This window comes from Echiichthys vipera, assembly GCF_963691815.1.
Source record: "Echiichthys vipera genome assembly, chromosome: 16".
NCBI classification, from domain to species: Eukaryota; Metazoa; Chordata; class Actinopteri; order Perciformes; family Trachinidae; genus Echiichthys; species Echiichthys vipera.
This window is the reverse complement of record NC_139841.1, coordinates 23,314,905-23,338,395: the sequence shown is the minus strand read 5'-3', so window position 1 is coordinate 23,338,395 and position 23,491 is coordinate 23,314,905. Positions and strand designations below refer to the sequence as shown.

The 23,491-nt window shown below is 40.7% G+C and overlaps 1 protein-coding gene across 1 annotated transcript; it reads right to left on the bottom strand.

Annotated features, from left to right (window-relative positions):
* Positions 1-12,843: 12,843 nt before the first annotated feature.
* LOC310958359 (protein CutA homolog) lies at positions 12,844-19,985 on the bottom strand (the record flags this gene model as incomplete). Its single annotated transcript, XM_083929264.1, has 6 exons — positions 12,844-12,946; positions 17,082-17,131; positions 17,237-17,282; positions 18,071-18,130; positions 19,199-19,347; positions 19,881-19,985. 6 exons carry the CDS (start codon positions 19,983-19,985, stop codon positions 12,844-12,846), a joined length of 513 nt encoding a protein of 170 aa, XP_083785390.1.
* Between the last annotated feature and the right edge of the window lie 3,506 nt (positions 19,986-23,491).

Genomic DNA, 23,491 nt, shown 5'->3' with positions numbered 1-23,491 from the left:
TTACTGTAACTTACTTACTTCAGTAAGAAATGCTGCTACACTTCACTGTGCCATACTGTAACTTAGTTCTGTAGGAAATGCTACATTTTTAACACTGTTTCACTTATCGCTCCTTCTCACTTATTTAGTTTGTACTTATTTTATTTTAATATGCTGCTAAACTGCACCGTGCGTATTGTTGTATATTGTATATACCTACGTTTAACCACAATGTCTGTTGCACTCTGTCACACTCAGTCATTGTTTGATTTATGTTATGTTAGCTTTATTTGATTTGATTTGCGTTAGCTTATTGTTACTCTGATCCTTTTCCACCTTTGTATTGAAACTGTTGCACAATAATTTCCCTCGGGATAAATAAAGCTTCTTAAATCTTGAATCTTGAATCTTGAATCTTGAATCTCTTATGCTTGTATTCCAGTCAGTGTCATTTTTTTTTACAAGTGACGTGCCAATTGATAGGGAAAATGACTTGAATACAACTGTCCTTTTTGGTTTAATAGCCGTGATCGAAGATGGCATGAACTCATCATATCCCAATGTAGAAGCACTTAGAAAGAGATGCATCCATTTAAATAGTAAGCTATAAATCCTGCCTGTCTACATGCCGCTGGCTACAACAGCATGCTCTGATGCAGCTTTGAGAGATTTAGAGCCCCAGGATTCGCTGTGCTGCTGATAAAAAGCCTCATCTTGTTTTCTGCTCATAAGAAACGCCTTAAAGGCCACAAGGTAAGCCCACATGCAGAGATGGTGATTAAACTTCCTCTCAGAGCTTTTTCTGGAAATGCCATGCAAGTAAATAAATGCCACAAGCTCGCCTGGCATTGCCATCACAACTTGGGCTGCAGGTTACACAGAGACAGAAAGGATGAATATGCACAACATACGGTTTGGTAATCTTGTCTTGACATGGGTTGAGATGAGAGTCCATAAGCAGCATTTATAACTCTGCAAGACATATGCTCATTTACAGGTTCATACTTGTATTTTGGGTTTCTCCCATAATGCTTTAGAGGCTTGTGTGTTACTTTTTACGTGTATTGGTCTAATAGTTTGTATTGTCAATGGGTGAATGAGTTGTAATGTAACTTAAAAAACGAGCCAACAGTGTGCAACATTAGCAAACGTTAGCTTAGAAATGGAGTCCGCTACCATCAACAAATGACTGGCACCCACCACATCCTCACATTCTGTGTTTCCATTATACATTTTGCAGCAGCTAAGGTTTGTGGCTGTACTGTGTTGATGTTCTACTAATGTTAAAAAAATAATAATTTTCTATACAGTTGTTCTGAATATACTGTATCTGTATTCACCCTCTGTCTGAAACAGGTTCAGTGTCTTCAGCATCTGTACTCTTGTTGTCTCTGCATCATCATTGCAGCCGAGGAAATGACTGTAACGACACTGTAGCGACACTTTCTACCTATATATTGTATAGTTGTGACATCACAGCAGTAAGGAAGTCCTTACAGCTCGCAGAGTTCCTGAATACAGATGTTGTGCTCTTCTCTGTGAATTGAGTGGTTTGATACTTTCACAGTATTTCACATTTCAACCTGCTTTATTATCAAAAGAAATAGAAATCTCACTTTTTATAATATGGGGCCATTTAAGTCATGCAGAGTTGACTCACTGAACCATAGCTGTCAAGTAACAGGCTTGAAGAGACAGCCGTATTAAAAATGCTTCAGGACTATGAAGATAGTATTGGCATGAGGCCAGAAGTGCTGTGTCGAAAAGGTCAATGGCAGAACGGAGCAAGCTGGAAAAAGAAGAAACGGTCTCTGTAGTTGCTGTTGCTTTAGAAACCCACTGCATAAATATGACGCTTGATCCGTTTTCACGATTTTAGTCATCAGTTAAAATGTAGTCTACAGTTGCAGCCCTCAGTCAGGTGAGCAAATAATAAAAAAAAAACTGTATTCCACATATGAATGTGTTCAAGCTGTCACTACTTGTCAAGCACACAGGAGGTTGGTGTGGAGACACTTGTGCAGATACAAGCATGGCAGCTGACAACTTGGGGAGCTTTAAAGCAAACATGATACAATGATATGTCGACCTTCATGTGCTTGCAAAAATATCTGTTTACATGGCATGACATATTGTTTGAAAACCAACTATCTACCAACTGCAATGTAAAATTGTATTTAAATTTCCTCAGTAATCGTCTCATTTCTATACAGCAAGACATTGCTTTATGTGTTACTAGTTTGGGCCTACAGTACTCCTAATATACAGGGACTGGAGTGGGAAGTTTGGGAAAAGGCTTGGGTTTTAGCATAGTCAGAAGTTAATTTCACAAATGGAGGCGAGGTCCAAAGAAATCAGCCATCAGACAAAGCTCAGACTTTTCAGTTGAAATATTAAGCTTAGGCTACTTTAGGGATCAGAGACGTGGAGGCCAACCAAGACCACAATCACAAAAGTGCAAACATTTATTAACAGTATTAACAGCTGCCTGAGGCAAATCTTGTGGCAGAGAATTTGCCAACAACCTGTGGAAGAGGAGCTCAAGAGAAGAAGATGGATCGGCCCAACCCAATGCCAGCATCACTAGGTAGGCCCTTCGATGGAAAAACCCAGGCACAAGAAGGAGAGGCTGCCCCGAAAAATTACCCGGAAAAAGGACATTACAACTGACATAGAAACAGCAGGAAAGGAAAGCCCATGGCAGAAGACTCTTGAGAACAATGGTTAATGGGCTATGCTCCGTGAAAAGGGAGCAAAGTAATCGTCACATCTAGCTTGACATGACCATATAGGAGAACCGCATATGCAGTATGAGACTGTATCATGGAGGATCCATATTTTGTAAATAGCATGATTAAAAAGGTTGTACAATTCTAAATAAGTCACAAAATATTACCTGAAATTAAGGCCAATATGTGAAAATGGGCTTGAAATTGGAGGAGCAAAAATCTCCCACACAGACAGACAGACAGACAGACAGACACACACACACACACACACACACACACACACACACACACACACACACACACACACACACACACACACACACACACACACACGCACACATACCAGCAATTAGTTTGTTACATTCACTGAACAAAAGCTGGACTGTGAAAATTAAATGTGACCAAAAGACTCTCTGCAAGTAACACTGTGTGGCTGTGATGACAATGCCTGATTAAATGCACTTCAAAAAACAACAACCTAAAAACAGAGTAAACACACACAAAACTATTGCCGATAAGAGCGAAATAGACAGATGGTAACTGAATACCAATGCAAAACAATGGATTCTGTCACGTCGATAGGAGTTCTTTTATCCATTGTGTAGCTTTGTTGCTGTGAACTACGATCACCTTTAGTACTTTCAAGCCTCGACTTAATAGTAGAGCTGGTGAGTGGGAGTTGCGTAGTGAGTGCTACACTTGATTGCAATAGAGGATTGTTTAGGTTACATACAAACTGACCCAGACTTTGGCCTCTTCTCTCTCAGTAGCTTCTTGTCGAACATCATTTGTCTGGCCCGGTTGAAGAATAAGGCTGTGAAAATACCCAGTTAGAAAGACTACTCATCCCAGCATTGCGAGAGTGACGTCTCGCTCAAGTTACGGGGCCTGTATGTGTATTTTCACTCATACCAACAATGACTCTTGCTCGTTCTTTCACTTACCGGTTGATAAAAAGAGTCACTGGATAATACACATCAGGTATCAGATCAAATGAAATGTGTCTGGAACATAGCTAGCTTGCTAAATGAGCAAGAAAAGGTGATGTATATTGTTTATTGAGCGGTTCCACACAGAGCTAAGTTATACCAAGATAGAATAGACTAGAATAGAAATACTTTATTGATCCAGAGCTGGGAAATTGCCGAAAGATAAACCTGTGACCAAGTGTGACTTAAATTGACAAACATCATATGTATAATTCATGGCACAGCACCCACACGCTACTTAGACCACACCACAGCTCCAAAGCATTCTAGCTCATTGAGACTTGCACTGTCGTTTTTGGGGATTCATCCACCAGCAACAGCCTAAACTGAACCGAACTAAAGTATGACAGAGGTCACCGCTAACAGGAACAGAGGCCAGGGGCCTTGTCGGAGAGACGCGCTAACAACTAACGCACCAACAGCCTGCTAACCGGGTAAACTAACCCGCTTCAGTTGCACTCTGGTTGTTGGAAACCGGCCACCTGTGTGGATTTCTTTCCTGGTTTTCATCCTTTTCAGCTCACTCCAGGTTTTGACCAGTGATTCTGTCAGGTGTTAGACTGCTTACTTGAACATGTGTTGACTCGAGTATAATATTGTTCAGAAAGAATGTCAGCACTAACCTGATTAAGAATTATTATTATAGTATACTTTATAGAAATTTGGTTGCATTGGTCTGAGCCTTACCGAAAAGAAGAAATCCTTCCAGTTCACTAGCACATTTGTTTGGGTGCTGGTGAAATAAAGGCATGATGTGTGAAAATCAATAATGAGAAACAGGTTGTTGATGATTTTTGCAGGCACTGGTGGATCAAATGTGCTTCATCAGAGGCATCATGTGTTTGTCCTATAGGGCTGTGCTGTGAGCTTTGTTTCTTGTCTCATACTTTTGGGAAAATGTAGCATATTTCAGGCAATGTTTTTCTGCCAGCTCTTTTTTCAGTGCAGTTTGGCTCTTTTGAGTCAGAATTGTGCACAAACTGTTGTAGAAACCGTGCCAAGGCAATCAGAAAAATGTATTGTCATCAGAAAGGAAACCAGTGTTGCATGCCGCACAGAATGCATAACTAAAAGAGGCTGAGAGTGCATGTTGTTTACCACAATCATACATTGAATAAGTCGTTTTATTGGTGGTTTATACTTTTCCAGAATTTTACTCCCTGTAAACCTTCGCATTTCTCTCTCACAATAACACGCATTATGTAATCTTTCTCTGCTTCTCGTCGCTGCTGTAGGCCAATACAATACACTTAAGGGTAAATTAACAGTTATCTTCTTCACTCTTAGATTGCACCACTAATAACTTCCATCTGTCCAAGATGTCCAAGAAGCAAAAAGTGCATCTGCACATCAGAGCTGTGTCGTGTTGCTCTGCTTTGTGCGCAGATTAAATGCAGCAGTGGTGACGTGAATCAACCTGAACCGAAGGATATCCTGATAATAATTTCACCTGGGAACCCACATGAAACTGGTGAAGGGTGACAGGCAGGGTGTCAGATCATGAGTGATGTTTAAAGTGAATCATGAACAACACTGTGGCAGCAGCAGCAGCAGCAACAACATGAGGTTTTGTTTTCCTCCAAATACCACTGTTCAACTTGGAGTTGTAATTTAAAACTCCATATTTTTTGTTAGTCAGCTAAAGAAATTCCAGGAACTCAGGCACAAGGTTTCTGTTTTTAGGACACTTTGAAGGCAATCACGTACTGCTCCTTACTTGAAGCGAACATGTGACAAGCTGGAGAAAGTGAGTTGTTTTTCAGTATCTATTTATTTAAATGTATTCTTCGATTCAAGACAGTAAAGATGCATTGTGCTCCTTGCATCTGAGTTCTGGATCACCTGGATCACAATCTCGAGTCGTGTTAGAATAAGTGTATCTTCCTATCCATTTTATAATGAACAGATTTCCTTGCATACTGTTCAAAACATGCTATCTCGTAAAAACGACATTTCCATATAACAATACTGCATTCTCAACTACGATTTAAGTGTAATATATTTTAATCCAGATTACATTTGTCTTTTTCATCACATATATGTTTCGTTGCCTCGTTTATGTAATATACTTAACCCACATATAGTACTTAACTTACATATGTAACTTACAGTTTCTTAACATGTGGTGGGAAATGTAGTTTAATAGAATGTGAACGTCATTTTCTAGGAGACAGGGTTGGATATGATCCCCTTGACCCTCTAAAAAAAGAATAATGTGATTGATAAATAAAAAATGTCACTTTATTTTTAAAGTAATCAAAATGAAATGATTCCCTTCACCATATAATAGTCTCATTATTTGCTGCTCTAAGGTTTTTGTAGTTCTCCGGCTCACATTGACTACCCTTAATGAGTTTTGGGAGGGAAATCAGTAATCCTGATTTAAAATAGCCTCCCCAATATTGTTTAACCTAGCATTCAGTGACCTGATCAACAATTAATTTTAGCCCCAGGTCAACATTTTACTGGCTACGATCAAATAAATGACATAACTATTGAAGGATGTGTGCACAGTCTAGTTCCCAACTCAATAAACAACAGGATTGTCCACATCACCAAGGACAACCTCCACAGGCCAAAAACAGCGCATGCAAACAGTCTCTTCCTCTGTTCCACAAACCAAGCCCCTTGCTTTGCTCTCTCACTTTTTAACTATCATATGGACTGAATTTCAGTAGCAGTAATCATGCAAATTGTGATGTATCCCCGTAAGAGGACACTCAAAACAACACTTAACATTATGAAAATCAACTAAAACATCCTACAAACTGTATGTTAAAGGAAAACAACTAAAGAAGCACAGTCTGTGTCATTATATCTAGGTCAGAAAAATGCAGTATTCTCTAGTCCATATGTACTTGCACAGCTGTGCGTGGATGTGAGGCAGTCCTAGTAGCAGGAGCTACTCCACCTTAATTCACTCCTTCCAACATTGCCATATGGAAAAGGTACACCTTCTGTTTCTCAAAGATAATCATCATGGTTATCACCTCTTATAGCACAACACATGTACTCGTGGGGGGAGAGGAAAAGAAAACACATACAATGCATGTGGACAGATGGATACAGAGAGAGAGAATGGGATCTCTCCCATTCCAGGGAAACAAGAGTGATAAAAATAAGAATCTGTCATTTAACAGTGCATGGAGGGAAGACAAGATGGGTAGTGATGTAGGAAAAGGGAGGGATGACAGAGATACACATCTAATTTTGCATTTACCTGACAGGGAATCAGAAGACATGCTCTCTTGCTGCTGCATCTTGAAATGCTGGCTCCAGTGTGAGACTGTGAGTGAATGTGTGTGTCCACAAGCTACAGAGTGTGAGCAAGCCAGCACGCCTCACTGTGTGTTTTGATGACGGAGTCCGAGTAGCAGCTCAGGGAGTGAGCGAGCAAACGAGAAAGCAATAGAGCCAGGAGGAAGGTATATGGGGAGTAGAAATTGGCTTCTTCATTACCCCGCCAAGTGTCTCCAATCTCATTCTCAATTTCTCTCTTTCTCATTTTCTTTCAGTGTGTATGTATTGCACAAAACACATGTACTGCAGATGGTGATTTATGAGGTACACAGAGGCAGGGAGATGGGAGGAGCATGAGGAGGGGAAGGATTGGTAGAGGTTGAAGAAGAGGAGGTGCTGAACAGACCTTGTAGTGAAGGCTTACTCTCCCAGGCACTGATCCATTACTTGTCCCTTCCTTCCACGTAACCCACAACATGCAGCACTAAGCCAATTCAAAGCTTACATGGACCACAACATCAGTTTGGCTGTGTGTCAGAGATCTTATCTTTGGTGAAGCCAGTGGAAAAATGCCACTACTTAGGAACAGAGAAGAAATCCACACACAACATTAGTCAGATATTCTCAATAATGTTGTCCTTGACTAAATCATTTTTTCCACTGGATTTTCACCCTATAGCCATTACATGACACCAGACGTGGTATACACATTTAATCTGCAGTTTATAATTTGATAAATGCACTGTTTCCAAAACAGTGTACTGCACACATATCATTATGCATGGCTCCCTTTTTTAAAGGAGCAATAACTTTTTTGATGTCTCACAAACACACAGCAGTTCATCAGCATCAACCTCCCCTCTTCCTCTGTCCCAAGGCGTCCCCCAGGGTTCAGTGCTAGGTCCTCTCTGTTCGTCCTCTACATGCTCATCCTTGGTTACATCATATGCCGATGACTCCCAGCTCTACATTTCCACTAAATCCATCACCACTGCGACTCACTCCACCCTGACCAGCTGCCTCACTGAAATTAAATCACAGATACATCTCCTCAAACTAAATTGTGATAAATCTGACACAATTATTATTGGTCCAAAGTCGTCACCAAAACCAGTGGAAATGCCTTTTTTCACCTTAAAAACATAATTTGTTTCTGCCCATCACCCCCCTTCTCTGCTACTGTACGCCTTTATCAAATCCAGGATTAACTACTGCAACAGCATACTTCATGGCACATCATCCGAGTCCAAAGTTGTTTGCTCAGTCTTTCTCCTAACTCAAAAAGCCCTTCATAACCAGGCTGCCTCCTACCTCACCGGCCTGCTCCACCACCACACTCCTCTCCAAAGCCTCCACTTGTCTGATGCCAACCTCCTGTCTCCACCACTCAGAACCAAGCCCCCTCCCTGTGGAACTCTCTCCCCAAACACATCCAAGACTGCACCAATCTGTCCATGTTCATATCACTAATGAAAACTCCTCAGAACTGCTTTTAATGTGTGATTGACACTGTGTTATTTTTTTAATGTGTTGTTTTGTATGATAATTTTTAGCCTATGTACAAAGACAATATGTCTTTTAGTAGTAGCTCATTTGGCATCAATTCAAAGCCTTTGTCCATTTTCAGAGCTGTCCATATTGAAAAGGTCACACCACTGTTCCTCCTGTTCCCTACGGTCTGCTCTCACTGCTCGAAAAGCTTATTACATGTCACAGTTGTCACAGTTTCTTTGCTCAGTAGACATAACATTATTCTTTCATACAGGCTCTTGTTTGTTAGCTTTCTACCATGTAGCGTAAAGAAGGGACTGCAGACGCTTTTAGTCAGCATGCACACATGTCCTCTTCGTCTAAAGATGGCACTAGTAAACATGACTGGAGTGGATCCACGTTAAAAATAAAAGCTCATTCTCAACCTATTTAAAAATTCGGTCTACTGTGAAGGTATATTATTTAATACACGTTTCATTTTACATAAAGAAGAACTCTTAAGAATGCAGAAAAGATATAATTGTATTAAAAATATATGCATTCAGATAAAACAGTAGATCACCCTCTCTTGGAAGCAGATCTGGGATACTGTATAATCGTGTTAGAGGCTACCTTCCCTGAATAAAGCCGTTTTTGTTTGGAGTTGCTCCTCCCAGCCCATTAGTAAACGGCCTGCTGCTAAAATATTCCTCCTACCTTCTCCAATCCCTTTTCCAGATTGTACCACTCTGTCTAAAGATTGCCCTTGCACCTCTTTATTGCCCACATCAGGTGACTGCATGTACAGTAATCTACATCACCACAGAAGAACTTTAAAATAAAGGATAAAAAAAAAAATGGATGGCAGCAACTGTGACCACAATAGAACATGAGATACTAATGCTGTTCATCTGCAAATCTTAGCCATTTATTAAGAGCCAAACCGTGTAGGGAAGTCTTTTGCTGGATACAGTCATCTGTACTTAACACAAGTGGACTAGAGTGTATTAAATCCTGTCACAACAAGTCATTTCATCCACAGTTATCTTAACATAGCATACTGTATGGCCTTGGGAGTGTAGAAACTGATTTGACCTTAAGATCTAGCTATAACAACAACCAGACTTGACTGATGTCCCTTGCTTTTTTTAAATTTTGTTGATGAGCTTCCTATTGGAATACTGTCAGGGGTTGCACCGCATGATGTGTTGTACTTGTTCACAAGGTTTGGGATCACTGGATGTCTCCGAGAGAAACAAAGGGAAAATGGGAGCATTGACGTGATCATTTACATGATTGCTAAATACAGTGTTAAACTAAATTATAATAGCAATAGTGCTTCTGTAGGTTCGTCAAGACTTATTGACGAGCCTCTCTCTGGACAACACTTTTTTGAAAAAGCAACATAATGAAAACTGAAGAAAAGCAAGGCACAGTGTACTGAATGGGTCTGACGTCAAACAATGCATTTCTATAAGAGAGAGACTACTCGTCTTGATTAGCATTATTATTAAACTGTGTTGACGCCAATCCCTACACATGAGTTAATATAAAAACTGTAAGCTCACCATCCTTGCCTTGCTAGATCAGATAGCTGTGTGTGTATTTGTCATTATCCCCACTTTATTGAATTTCTCAGTGGGAGCATGTTATCAGTGCCTGTTTCTTACAGCTTATTCTTAATTATCCCGTTCCTAACTCTGCATCCCACAGAGAATTTAATGGCACACATGGAGAAAGGAGCAGGCCCTGTGTTTATGTTTACACAAGAGTTACATAATCTTCATATATATATGTATATATATATATATATATATATATATATATATATATATGATAGTAGCCTACTGGGCAATACTAATACCAATGTATAGGAGAGAAATATTATACACTTAGTGGAATTTATATACTAGCTGCACCTTTCATATTCAGTAGAGGAGAACGATTACTCCATATTGTTTTCTCAAATAAGGGGCGGGTAGCATTTCGAATGGGAATAATTGTATGGTTGTAGTTTTTGACAAAAGTGATAGACAACTTGCATTAATTCAATATGGTGATCATTTGCTGGTAACAGTGGCACTGTGTTCATGAGTATTGAAACAGCACCATCTAGTTGACATGTAATCAAATTGCAGGATAATTCTGAAATTCTTTACAATATTTATTCTACAGCTTCATTCGTCATTAATTGGCCATAACTGCTCATAAAGTCACACAAGCATCAGTGTGTATCTACAGCAAATTCCGACCTGGCTTGTACACACACATGAATGTGATTCGGTACATGTGCATTGATGAAACACTCACACACCAAATTACGCAAAAACACACACACTCTGCCACCAAATGGCCTGATGTCCTGACCTGATGGGGAGGATTATATTGGCTCCACAGACACAACACATGATTAAACCATGCCTGCAGTTCCTTTGTTGGGGCCACATGCCGGAAACACTTTCAGCAGACTCAGGCTTAGTGCGTATTTTTGTTTAATGAGGTAAGCATGCATGGCTGACCTGGCATTGTGTAACTGGCACATTTGTTGTAATTAAGAATATTAAAGTTCTCTCTGAAATCTAATTAGTTACACATCTGTGGTCATGTACCACATCTCCAGTGAATATCCGTGAAAGGCAGAATCGAGATAAGAAGACCTGTTATGTGATGACCGAGAAGTGCAAGTGTAGCCAAGAGCTGCATACCAAATTAGTGTGTTTTGTGATGCAATTTCAGTTTTATCTGACAAGAACACTCCTGTGGAGATCAAGGATGTGTTATCAAAGGGATGCTAAGATCAGCACCCATTCTTTAATATGCAAACAAAACAATGGAAACTTTTTACAATTAGTTATAAGAAATACAAGTAAGAAACCGAGTCAACATGTACATTAAAGTCAAGTGCTGTCAGTCATATCTGTGTGTTAAACTATCCTTAGCAGTACTGTGTAGCTTTGAGGGTTGTACAAGGTGGCAGTTTTATTAGCACTACTGAAATTCAGCAGTATTTCCTTCTTTACCTATACAGTGCACAAGATAACTGTCTGGCCTCCTGATGAAGGAAATGTTCTACAGATCAATAATCTATTAAACTGTAAGTACATGTAGATTACTCTGACATCTGTCTTTCTCAACTGTTGTTGATCAAGTTACGTCTTGGAAGACCATAGTGTCCTGAGACGGTCAAATAGACTCTGCACACTAGATAATGCGCCCATTAACATATATTTGTATTTTTGCTTTAGAGAGCAGCTTTAAAAAACTATAAAGAGAGCCAATGTCAGTAGATTGGCCGAGGAGTGCTACTTCACAACTGCAGGTATAAATAAACAGGCGCTCTTTGGATCCAAGGAAGGGAGAAAGATTAGTCCATCATGCATCGCTCTTCTTAGCTTCAAAAATCATTTGACTTTCCAATTTAACACATGGACAGTGCATGTCTGTGATATACCAAATATCTTATTGTTATAGCTACATTGTTAAAGCTCCCCTAAAGGAAACCTGCCTTGGCTGCCTACAAAAGTGATGTTATGTTAAATGAAAACTTCAATAAAAGCAGGACTTTATCATTTTCAAATACTCAAACAATACTGCTTTTAGTTGATTAGTGGTGAAGCAATGTACATATATGTGAAAATGCATGAATGAGGTGCAGGTAAAGAATGCATGATAGAAAGTTACTGTGTGATTCCTCTACACAGTGCGTTACATTAACGCCATCACCTGCACACATGCACATTTTATTTTGAATTTGATATGTTATATTCTTTATTTATAACCTTTTAATGTCTTCTTTTTATTGAATTGTTATTGCTAAATTCTATTCTTTCTGTGTTTTTCTGTGGATATTTATATATTTGTATCCACTAAGCACAAAATCACCAGGTCAAATTCCTGGTATGTAAATCCATTTACATACTCAGCAATAAAGTCGATTGTGATTATGAGTCCATTATTTTCTAAATCTGACCACCTTGGACTGTATATCACACTCGTACGGGGTCAGCTTAACCAGTGACAGTTAAATGAGAACAACAGTGAACAAGCAGAAGCCCTGTTTGTTACCTACAGCATAATTTACTTTGCATATTAAAACTCATAGTCACCTAGGACTGTCTGTTTGTAGTGTCGTGATATGCCTGCATGTTAACCGAGACCTGACAGTCAACCAGAAGCCAGTATTTTCTATGACTGTGTCACAAAGCTCTTTAAAGGATTAAAATCAAATATCAACAGCACATAATGGAATTTACAATGAAAAGGTCAGATAAAAAAATAGTATAAATGTAGTATACTGAACACTGGTAAACGGAGAGCTTTCTGAACCCTTTGATCCAACGCCTTCAAACAACAGATCAACAACAGATGAGCATGGCTCTATCTGCTTGTTCGGCTGCAGTCCATGCAAAGATTGGCTTTGAATTTAATGATGAGCATCAGTTGTCTGGAATGGCTTCATCCATCCACTTCATGTAAGCCAGACTGCCGTCCTCCACTAGGAAGCTGAGGATTTCGGGGTTTGCGTAGGGATGGACAGACCTTGAAGGGACCCACATAAATACAACACGTCAGATAAGATAAGAATTTCCTCATGAACAAAACAGCAGCAAGTCATATCTGTACTATGAGGCCAATTATTAAGTATTTGTGCAGCACCTTTCCATACCGAAGCGATTTAATGTGTTTTGCATAAGAGATAAAGACAAAGAGACAAAGAAACACAAGGCAATAAAAAAGACACATGCTCACCTGGTGATATCGTTATATAAAAGTTGTGCATTGTCTGCATAATTATAATAAGTTATTATGTTGTTTTCCATCATCTACACCATAGGAGAGGATCGAGAACGGAGCCTTGCGGGACTCCACTTAATTGTCTGTGTGTTTCCTGTCCTCCAAATAGGATACAAACAAGTTCAGCACTGTGCCAAAGAGTCCCACCCAGTTGTCCAGTCTAGTTATATGTTGAGGGCAACCGTGTTGAATGCATTCCTGAGATCTAATAATAAGACCGAAACCTTTCCACTGTCTGTGTTAAAACGGATCTCATTCAAGGTCTTAACACAAGGAGCGTTAGTGCTGGGGTGAAGCTGAAATCCTAAAGGGCAAACATCAAAACAGTTGTTTAGTACCAGTAAGGTGTAAAAGCATTGAATAAGCTGTTGAAAAACAGGTTTGTATGGGCCTATAATTGTTTATTACTGAGCTGTCTAGATTGTTCTTTCTCTTTTTTTTTAATAACTTGGTCTTTTAGAAATAATAAGAGAGTAGAGGAGTGTTTACTACTTGCAGATCTGATGCCATGCAGTTAAAAGATTATTGAAAAGCCTGCAGGCTATCAAGGCTGCAGAGGAAGGATTTCAATTTGTGCACAATATCCTACACGATCATATTGTTGCCAGGATCAAATGGTGTCATGTTAATTTGTTTTAAGTGCATGAAAGGACAGTACAGACCTTATATCGGATGTGGAGGTGCTGACAGCTTGTCTAATAGTGTGAATTCTGTCAGTAATGAAGGAGACGCTCATTGCACAATTTTAATGGATAAAAGTCCCGAGACTACTGATTTAGGAGGGTTTGTTATCCACACAACAGTAGCAAATCAGTCATGTGCATTTATTTGGACAGATATATAACAGGAGAAGGACTGCCTTTCATTTCTCACTTCTAAATTATAAATGCAATGGCATAAAAAAACGTTTGTAATTTATGAACCGAAATGATCGACAACATCGTTGACAGAGACCCAAGTGGGGACAGATGGGAAAGCGGAAATCTGAATGGATAATTCACTGGTGTCTTCAGTGATTTACTGTTTTGTGATTAACCGACTGAACATTTGTGTACACTGTGATAGTCATCTCAAAATAGACACAGGGATGCGTGGGTTTTCTCCGGGTTCTCCGGCTTTCTCCCACAGTCCAAAGACGTGCTGTTTGTCTCTATGTGCCCTGCGATAGACTGGCTTCCTGTTCAGGGTGTACCCCGCCTTACGCCCGATGTCAGCTGGGATCGGATCCAGCCCCCCCACGACCCCGATAGGGACAAGCGGTTGAAGATGAGTGAATGAATGAATGATCACAAAGAACAACATCCTTCACCACAACGTTAGAGTCCAAGAGTGTGCCTCTTACTGTGTGTGGGATCTGTCACATGCAAAGTCAGCCCATAGTTATCCAGAATATAACACAGTCCATGCAGATCACAGACAGCAGTTCAACGGAGTTATCCAAAAAAGTTTTTACAATATTTAGGTGACCTTTGGATGTTCAAGAAGGCAACTTGACATCAAGAATCAACTGAAGAGCATCGTATTCAAAAGAAGCAAATATCCCATAAGACATCTGCTTGCACTGGAAAAAAACATTAAATGAGCACCACCTACCTCCTTCAAATGAAGTTGGGAGGGCTTGATGCATTAAGGACTGCTGCTGTTATCTTGGTTTTACCAGGTTTCAGTTAAAGACATCAAATTTAGATTGTCCTTGATTAATTAAATCCTTTATTAAAGTGATATGCCTGCCAGGGACTTGACATTTAATAAAGCTAATGTTAAAATCACTTTGCTAATCAGATAAGTACAACATTTACCAGATTTAGTTGAGTGCATTTCATTCTTTCTATTATTTATCAAAACAGTAAAAAGGAACATGCAGTCCAGACGAAAAGCACAAGGAGTAAAAACAGGAAAAAACAGATTTGGTGTTACAGAATGTGCTTGGTTTGGGTCGAAGGCAGATGAAGTGCCACTGACCGAGGGGGGGGGGGGGGGGGGGGTTTAATGCCAGCGTTAACCAGCGCTCCCATTCTGTCAGTGAATCCCAAAAGGGGTGAGGCAGGGGAGCGGGGGAGAGTGAATGGAGGAGGAATTAGGAGACTGATCCATGAGCTGGTTGTCGACATGCTGACATTGAGGCTGTGATGTTTTTTGTCTGCGTGGTGTTGAGGCTGCTGTGTGTTGAGGCTGCTGTGTGTCAGGGCGCGTTATCTCAGGTGTGGCAGATGGCTGTCGCAGAACCAGAAAATGGTCCATCGGTGCTTTAACTGCGGGGTGGAAGCTATCTGCCGTGAAAAGACGCCTGGGTTCTCATAACAGATTGAAGGTATCGACAAAGTTGATCTCTTTCAGACTGCAGGTTTTGCTTGACCATGTGTTCAGCGATAAGAGTCAGCTGAACCTTTTGATCCCTCTAAAGACCACTGGCAGTGGTCCACTCATGAAAAACCGGCCTTCCAGTCTTAGCAGTTCAATGAAATCCTGACTTATCTCTGGAAATGCCCTCGACCTATCTTATTCTCACATGTAGAATCATGTCATTCTCTTTGTGTTGTTTATTTACTGTTCTGTTAATTCATCAGTTCATCAGTTTTCTCTTTTACACGTCAGCACATTGCCTGAAACGCAGTATGTTTTTATTGTCTTTTGTGTCTGATAGTGGCGTATCTCACAACTAGAGTTACAGGTTGAATCATCTCTCCACATGAGACTTTCTGAAGGAAATTTATTTGAGTTTCAAATCTGTGTTCCAGATGTAATGCCCGGGGTCACTGTGGTCTGCCTTCATGCCCACGTTTGGCCGATTCGCCAGATATCCTGTGTCGAAGTAACCCTCTGAGGGAGCACAGTCATTCTATTATCTTTAAATTTTATACTCAAATTATCCCAGCAGGCAGAAAACCCACTCAAAGTAAGTTTTGGGAAAAGTATGGTGGGATTCAGAGAAAGCTGTCCATTTCAATATTGTCAGGTTGGTAGGCAGAAGACACTGACAGAGTGTTGTGCAGTTCAGAAGACTCCAGCATGAATACCCTTCTCTCGAGTACAGAAATCATCTGTAACAGTTTATGACAGTCGATTCTGATGTGCAGAGTGTTACAGTGCACCGACTGCATTACAAGGCACTATTCTGTCACGACTAAGTTACTGTTTTGGTCATGTGAACGCTGTTAGTGGCGTTGCATGAATTATCCTCCAAAACAATTTAGTAGTTATAGGAAAAGAAGCAGGGAGAAGGATGAAAAAGTAGAAAAAAATGACATCAAAGCAGACAGCAAGAGAACGGAGTGTCTGCGCTGTAGAAAAGCAGGAAGAGGCAACCATTAGGAGTTTAAAACATTTTCAACATGGACTTTTAACCCGAATAGATGACATTTCAACAACTTGGCACATCAATAAGTCTAATAGTTTAATGATGCATTCACAAATGACCAAATGAGCAGAAGTGTAGATGATTCACTCCTTATGGTTATTTGATTGTGTTACTTTAAGAAGTGTAGATGTGAGATCAGTACCAGCTTCTGCTATTCTATAAATTTGAATGGGTGGATCAACCACACGATTGAACTCAATCCTGTTCTACTTCTTCAAATTACTTTTAGACAAAGCAATGGTGCAAGCAACTTTAACATATAATGAAACATGCTATGAAATTATTTATGAATCCAATTCTGTGTTTGATCAGTGCTTGCTGTTGTAGCCCAGTGCAGTGAAGTCCTATGTTAAGATTTACTATGGAGCTATTTTAAGCTCACGATAATGCCAAAGTTAAAAATGACAGCAACAGATCTACAGTAGCAAACAAAGTTTCAGCATTAAGTGGGTCTGAAACCCCAACAGTCATTTTATGTACAGTTTTCAATAATCGGATGTAAGCATTAAAGCAACCTCTCACCTCACATAATCTATGACTTGCTGGATCCTGGAGGTCTTTGTTTTCACCAGCTGCAACAACAGGGACATCTCATCTTACAGTTCTGCTTTTCTATTTCAGCATGTTTATTGTAAAAGTACATGTTTATCATAAAAGGACATTCTAAGTAAGCTTACCATCAGAACTTCACTTGCATCCTGGATTTCGCCTTTCCAATAGTACCTAAAGAACCAGAAAACCCAAAGCATTAGAATTGCAACATACACAAGGGAGTGCAAATGATTAGGGCTGCAGAGTGCCAGTGCACGGAGCAGAGACTTTAGATTCATTTAAAAAGCTTTCATGAAACATGAAACATTGTATATTCTGTAAGAATACAACCGTCAAACCATGTCCAGGCATTTATTACAGCAGCGATACTGTCAAACAGTTCATGACTTCCAGGCTTTTATGATGTCAAGTCCAAACCTCCTTTTTGCTTTTAAACATGATATGATGCTTTTTCTTTTGGATTGTCAAAGACAGCAAAACACAAACTAAGCACCAATATACAACTGCACTCACAAACACATAAAACCCCTGCCACCTCCATCACCACCCTAAGCCATAAACGGATCCAACCACATCCTCTATTTTGAGGCTAAACAGGTTTAATGCTGCTTTTTCTATTCAGCTGTTCTCCGTCCTCTCCACCCTTAGTTCCTCGTCCCTTGGTCCTTTTGTGGTTATGCATTAACAGGAACAGCCTAATCCATTGAAATAAACATATGACTGCTTTGCAGGCTAACTGCCACTTATCTTCTAGTGATGGGAAAACTGCTAACAGCATTGTGATGCAGCCCATTCACATTGCGGTTTCCTAGGTAACCAGCGATATAGGAGAGAGAAAAAAAAGAACATACTTGTGCATTTATGTGTGTACGCACATGTGGGGGACATAAGCTTGTGTTTGTGTTGGTGCCCTGGCTGAGTATGAAGTTGTGTCAAGGTAGGGGGCAAATATGATTTACATTGTAGATGTCCTGGAGAGGATGTTAATACTGGCTGCCAACTGCCTCTCCATGATTGCCCTGGAAAAAAAAAAAAGACAGAATGGTAGAGAGCGTGGATGGAAACGGCGGGGCTGGACATGGAGAGCATAGAAAAATTAAACACTTAAAAGCAACCAGCTGTTTATCAATTACAGCATGAAACTGAGCCCTTCATTCTGTTATACAGCCACAGGAGAGGTCTTTTAGGCACTAAAATCCAGAAAACACGGTAAACTTTGCTTTCTGCTGCTGCTCAACTGATATATAGTTTATTACCAGCTCATCCGTGCCCCCTCCTCTAGCTGGTGTTTCTGAAGGAGGTCATTTACATATCTGGCAACCACACTGTGCAGCACCACCTTCTGTCTTGACACGTGGTAAACAGAGCTCATTTACATGCAGCTGAAATGCCAACAAAGAAGATGAGAGTGCAAACACGGCGCTCTACCAATTATGGGTTTGACAGGGGTGTATCTTTTTCTCTCGACAGAAAAGTCAAACTCACTGAATGTCTGGCACACTGACACTGAATTCTTCAAATCACTTTGACTAATTTCCAAATCCATACAATAGCAAAGGGATTTAATTGTCACCCAGATTAAATGTATGGTTCGATTTTCGGGAAATTTCCTTATTTGTTCTGTTGCTCCCACTCAGATACGATTATTGGAAAAACTCTCATGTCTGTACGGTAGGCTCAATATGAAGTGCCAGCAGCCGGTTAGTTTAGCCTAGCATAAAGACTAAAGGCAGGGGTAACAGGTGGCTTGGCTGTTACCAAAGACGCCTACCAGCACCTCTAAAGCTCTTTAATTGAAATGTTCTATATTGTTTGTTTAACCTGTTCATAATCTGAAATGTAAATATGACATATTGTGATTTTCTTGGCCAATAGCAGTGACCCCTTGATGTTGCCAGGGAAACAACAGAGTTTTTCAGGACATTTTAACACTTAACAACATAACAACATGTTAATTATAGCGCTTTAGAGGTCCTGAAGTGTATCATTCCTTTGACCCATTTTCACTAATGAAAGCATGTGTTTCCAAATGTATCGTATACTTGTATCCGCATTCATACAGACTGAGATGTAACCTGGTACTGTACCTGCCAATGTCCTTGGCTGCCTGTTCGTTTGGGCTGTTGACAAGGAGGACGGAGTGGTGGCCTGGTACATAGCTCCCTGTGAAGACTGAGTGAAGCTGGACCCCGATGGACCACAACCCAGGAAACATGGACACTGAGAGGACCAAGAACTACATGTGGTGGGGTGCAACAAGGGACATGTCAAAGTGTCGAAATGTCAGTTGCCTGACAGACTTTATTTTCCAGTCAGTGGCATCCCTTGGTGATGTTCACAGCTGACATAAACGATTTCAACATTTTTATGTTATTTATACTCGGATGAGGCGCAGTTATAACTCAATTTAATTATCCGCTGCCCTCTGAAAGGATTGCCATGTTTGCATTGGATTGGATTCAGTATTTATCCTCTTATTATGTGGCGCTGTCTGTCACAGATAGATGAGTATGGGCCTTGGCATGGACGCAGTGACCAATTTATAATCTGTCCTACTTCTCTGCACAGCACAGCACAGCACAGCATCACAGCCGGACATAGCTGCACCGACACAAATGTGTTACAGTAAACACAATTAAATAACAATTTAGCATATCAAACGCCCGACGCATCCTTGTTATGGATTATATATGACATTTCTCAAAGTTTTTTTTTCAAATGAGAAACTATTATGAGAGTCCGTGAAGTAATGACAGTGGCTCTTCTTACCAAACACGACATGAGCAGCACCGAGCGAAAGGCAGCGAGGAAAGCAGCCTCTTTATGGCATCGCTGGAACAGACACTCCATCCTGCCCGTGGCCCCAAATGTCATCCCCAGAGTCGGGCTGGTGCAGGTACTAAGGGGGGCCAACTTCGTTCATACAACCGCAGAGACTCTCTCTGGGGGATGATTAGTATTCCGTCATTTTTATAATCATAACGGCCCTGCTTCAACAGCTGCTGTGGGAGAGAGAGAAGCATTCAGAGAAGCCATTACCTTTGTAGAAGAAGTGCGTGCATTGTGTTGACAGGTAGTTTAGGTCGGACGGTCAAAGTTAGAGCGACATTTCCGCAGCGTCCTATTGGATGCTCGACGCTCGCTGACAACCCCGGCGACCAATCAAATTCCCCGACTCACCTCCTCTGCCCCGCCCCCCCGGGCTCGGGTCATAATCGGCTTTGATGTGTAAACACAACTTCTGTCAGCATCAGCGCGCTGTTTAAAGGAGCGGTAGTCAACATTCAGAGCATCGACACAGCAGCAAACAAACGCACTATGTAAACACAATACTTATACTAATACTTATAATAAGTTTATTTGAAATAGCACCTTTTACAGACAAGTCACAAAGCTCTTTACTTGAGAAGAAGAAGAAGAAGAAGAAGAAGAAGAAGAAGAAGAAGAAAAAGAAGAAGAATTCGATTTTTTTACTCTATTATTATTATTCATGTTACACACAAACAGGCCTGAAATACACACACATGCACAAACAGGACCTATATACATGCAATTAATGGAGTGATGTGAGAGCGAGGGGGCGCCCCGAGCAGTTGGGGGTTCGGTGCCTTGCTCAACAGCACCTCCGCAGTGCCCAGGAGATGAACTAAAACCTCTCCAGCCTCCAGTCCACACTCCATTCACAGTCCACACAGTGACTCGAACCGGCGACCCTCCGCTCCCAGCCAAGTCACCTATGGACTGAAAAAGAAACATCAGTGGAAATATAGTTAAAAAGACTTAAAAGTACAAAAAAAACGAGATAAAAGTCATTTTAAACTAGTAGAGATAGTGGAGGAATGGCGTCCTGAGCAGAGCATGACTCTCCCTCCGTGTGTGCTGTAATCTGACTTTCTCTGGGGTTGAATTTAATCTTTATTAAAAGCTATATTTAAAATAAATAGAGCCGATCCCAGCTGACATCGGGCGTGAGGCGGGGTACACCCTGGACAGGACGCCGGTTTATCGCAGGGCACATAGAGACGAACAACAACAGACAGGCATCTCTTAACCTAAGACCTGCATGTCTTTGGACTGTGGGAGGAAACCGGAGAACCCGGAGAAAACCCACGCAGACACGGAACTCGCAAGCTCCACACAGAAGGGCCCCAACCGGTATGCGCTGTGAGACGACAATGCTACCCACTACACCACCATGTCGCCCTTAGTGTGAATTAATATTTTAAAAAAATTTGACGGGTTTGACAATGACATTCTGTCACGTTCTGTTTACCTTGTAGCAGCCAATAGCTGCTGGTATTGTGGGGTTGCCAGGGTTGATGTTTAGTGCAGCTACTGTACTGCTGGCACTGGGTGAAATGGAGTTTGCCAATCCTGCAGCTGCGTTATTTTTTCCCAGCAGCTGAGTGACCGGAGACGGGCAAAGACTAGAGTCAATACAGGCCAAGCATTCACTCCATGGAATGAGATAAAGGAGTTCAACGGCATTAAAACGCACGCCAAAATGGCTGTTTCTCACATAGACTGTATCAATGGTTTCTCCTTGATCGGTAAGCTAACTTTCATGTTTACTTAGCTGTAACGGCTAACGGTAAGATGTGTTAGATGTTTCGACTAAGCTCTTAGATAACACAAGCTTAATAGATTCTAACATTTTGTTCTACGAGATAGAAATACGTCAGTAAATACGCCAATTTGTGACCCCTGAAGTGTGTTCATCCCTCTAAAAAGGCAATTGCTAACCAGCGGTTAAATGAGACTTTAAACGTCATCACACCATACAAGAGAAATCATTGGGCAATAGGCTTAATTTCTGCAATATTCAAAATAAATTGACTTTTTGTCAAGGGAAACCAGGGCGATGCTAACTTCTGGGTCGATGGGAGCATCGGGAGGGGTCTGTGAGAGCTGTGTGGCGGTAATTATCCTTATTCAATCAACAGTCTTCACAAAGTCAATTCAGCAAGTATTAAAAGCTCCTTAGTCACTACAGTGAGATGTAAACTTTAAAGACTTAAAGCCAAAGCACAGATTCTACCATCAGACACTATTTATGTTAGTGATTTTAAAGCTCAAGGGACAAGACAGATGTGTGTTTGCTTTTCTTTAACATGGAAATGTGCAGCTAAACGGCACAGAAACAAACATCAGCATCTCATTTACTTATATTACTTGTATGTATGTGTGTGTGTGTGTGTGTGTGTGTGTGTGCGCATATTATTTAATTTTCTATTTGATTCTGTTCTATAATACTGTATTGTTATTCACTTTTTTAATGTTAATTTCTTTCATCGTATTTTACATTTTCGCTTCGGCAACACATTTTGGCGTTCACACCATTAAAGCCTGCTAAATTGAAAAAAATGAATTGAATTGACTGAGGCAACTTACAGATAAGCTAAAAAGAAAAGCCATGGATTTAGAAAACAGGAATCTTAAAGAAATATGAATAATTCAGAGGTGGATTATTGAAGCGAGAACAAACAAACCAGATACATTCTGTTGGCATTTTCATTGGCATACATGAAACAGAAGTATGGTGGGAAACTGGACATAGGAAGACATAAATAACCAAAAAGCCAGAAGCGGCTATGTTTGTTTGTTGTAATTGTGAATATTTGATGAACTATGTACTGAGAGAAGTCTGTTCATAGAGACTTTGGGCTTTCAAAGGGAGTCTGTGCAGAATGTCCACATGGGGGAGTTGTGGGTCCATGCATTTCTCACTTCATATCCTCCTCCATTGTGAATGCATTACACATGTAGAGTGTTCATTTAGCATGTATACAGCTCTCATCGACTGAAATGAAATGTAAATGCTCCAACAAAGGAAGTTGCATGACTCATCTCATTCTTTTTGGGTTTTTTTCTTGACCTCTTCCTTGCCAGCGGCCCTGCCCGCTTTGGACACTGCACAGATCACAGAGCGGACAGCAGGGGGTGCCACAGGCCTCACAGCTTCAGAAGAAACCAATTTATTTCCCAAGCTCACTCAGGCTTCATTTTAGAGCCCATCAGAGAGCTCCAATAGAGCCACTTAAACCACTGTTCCCCGACATGAAAGACGGAAAACCAAAATAGAGCGATAGGAAGAAAGATGTGGAGCCAGAGGAGGGGCGTTTGATCTGCTTGTTCTGGGGCATCACTCAGAGGGGTTCACTACCCCCTAAGGAACGCAGAGGCCTGTTTGTCCTTTATAAGTCTAATGTGGAAAATGAGATACATTTTATTTCTGGCTGCTTCTTGTCTGCTTGTGTATAATGAGGCCACAAGGTACAATACGAGCAGAAAGGAGAAAATGAGAGACGAGAAGAGGGAAAATACAAAGTCCTTGCCTAATTTGCCATGAAACTACGATTGTCTCTTGGTGTGATCAATGA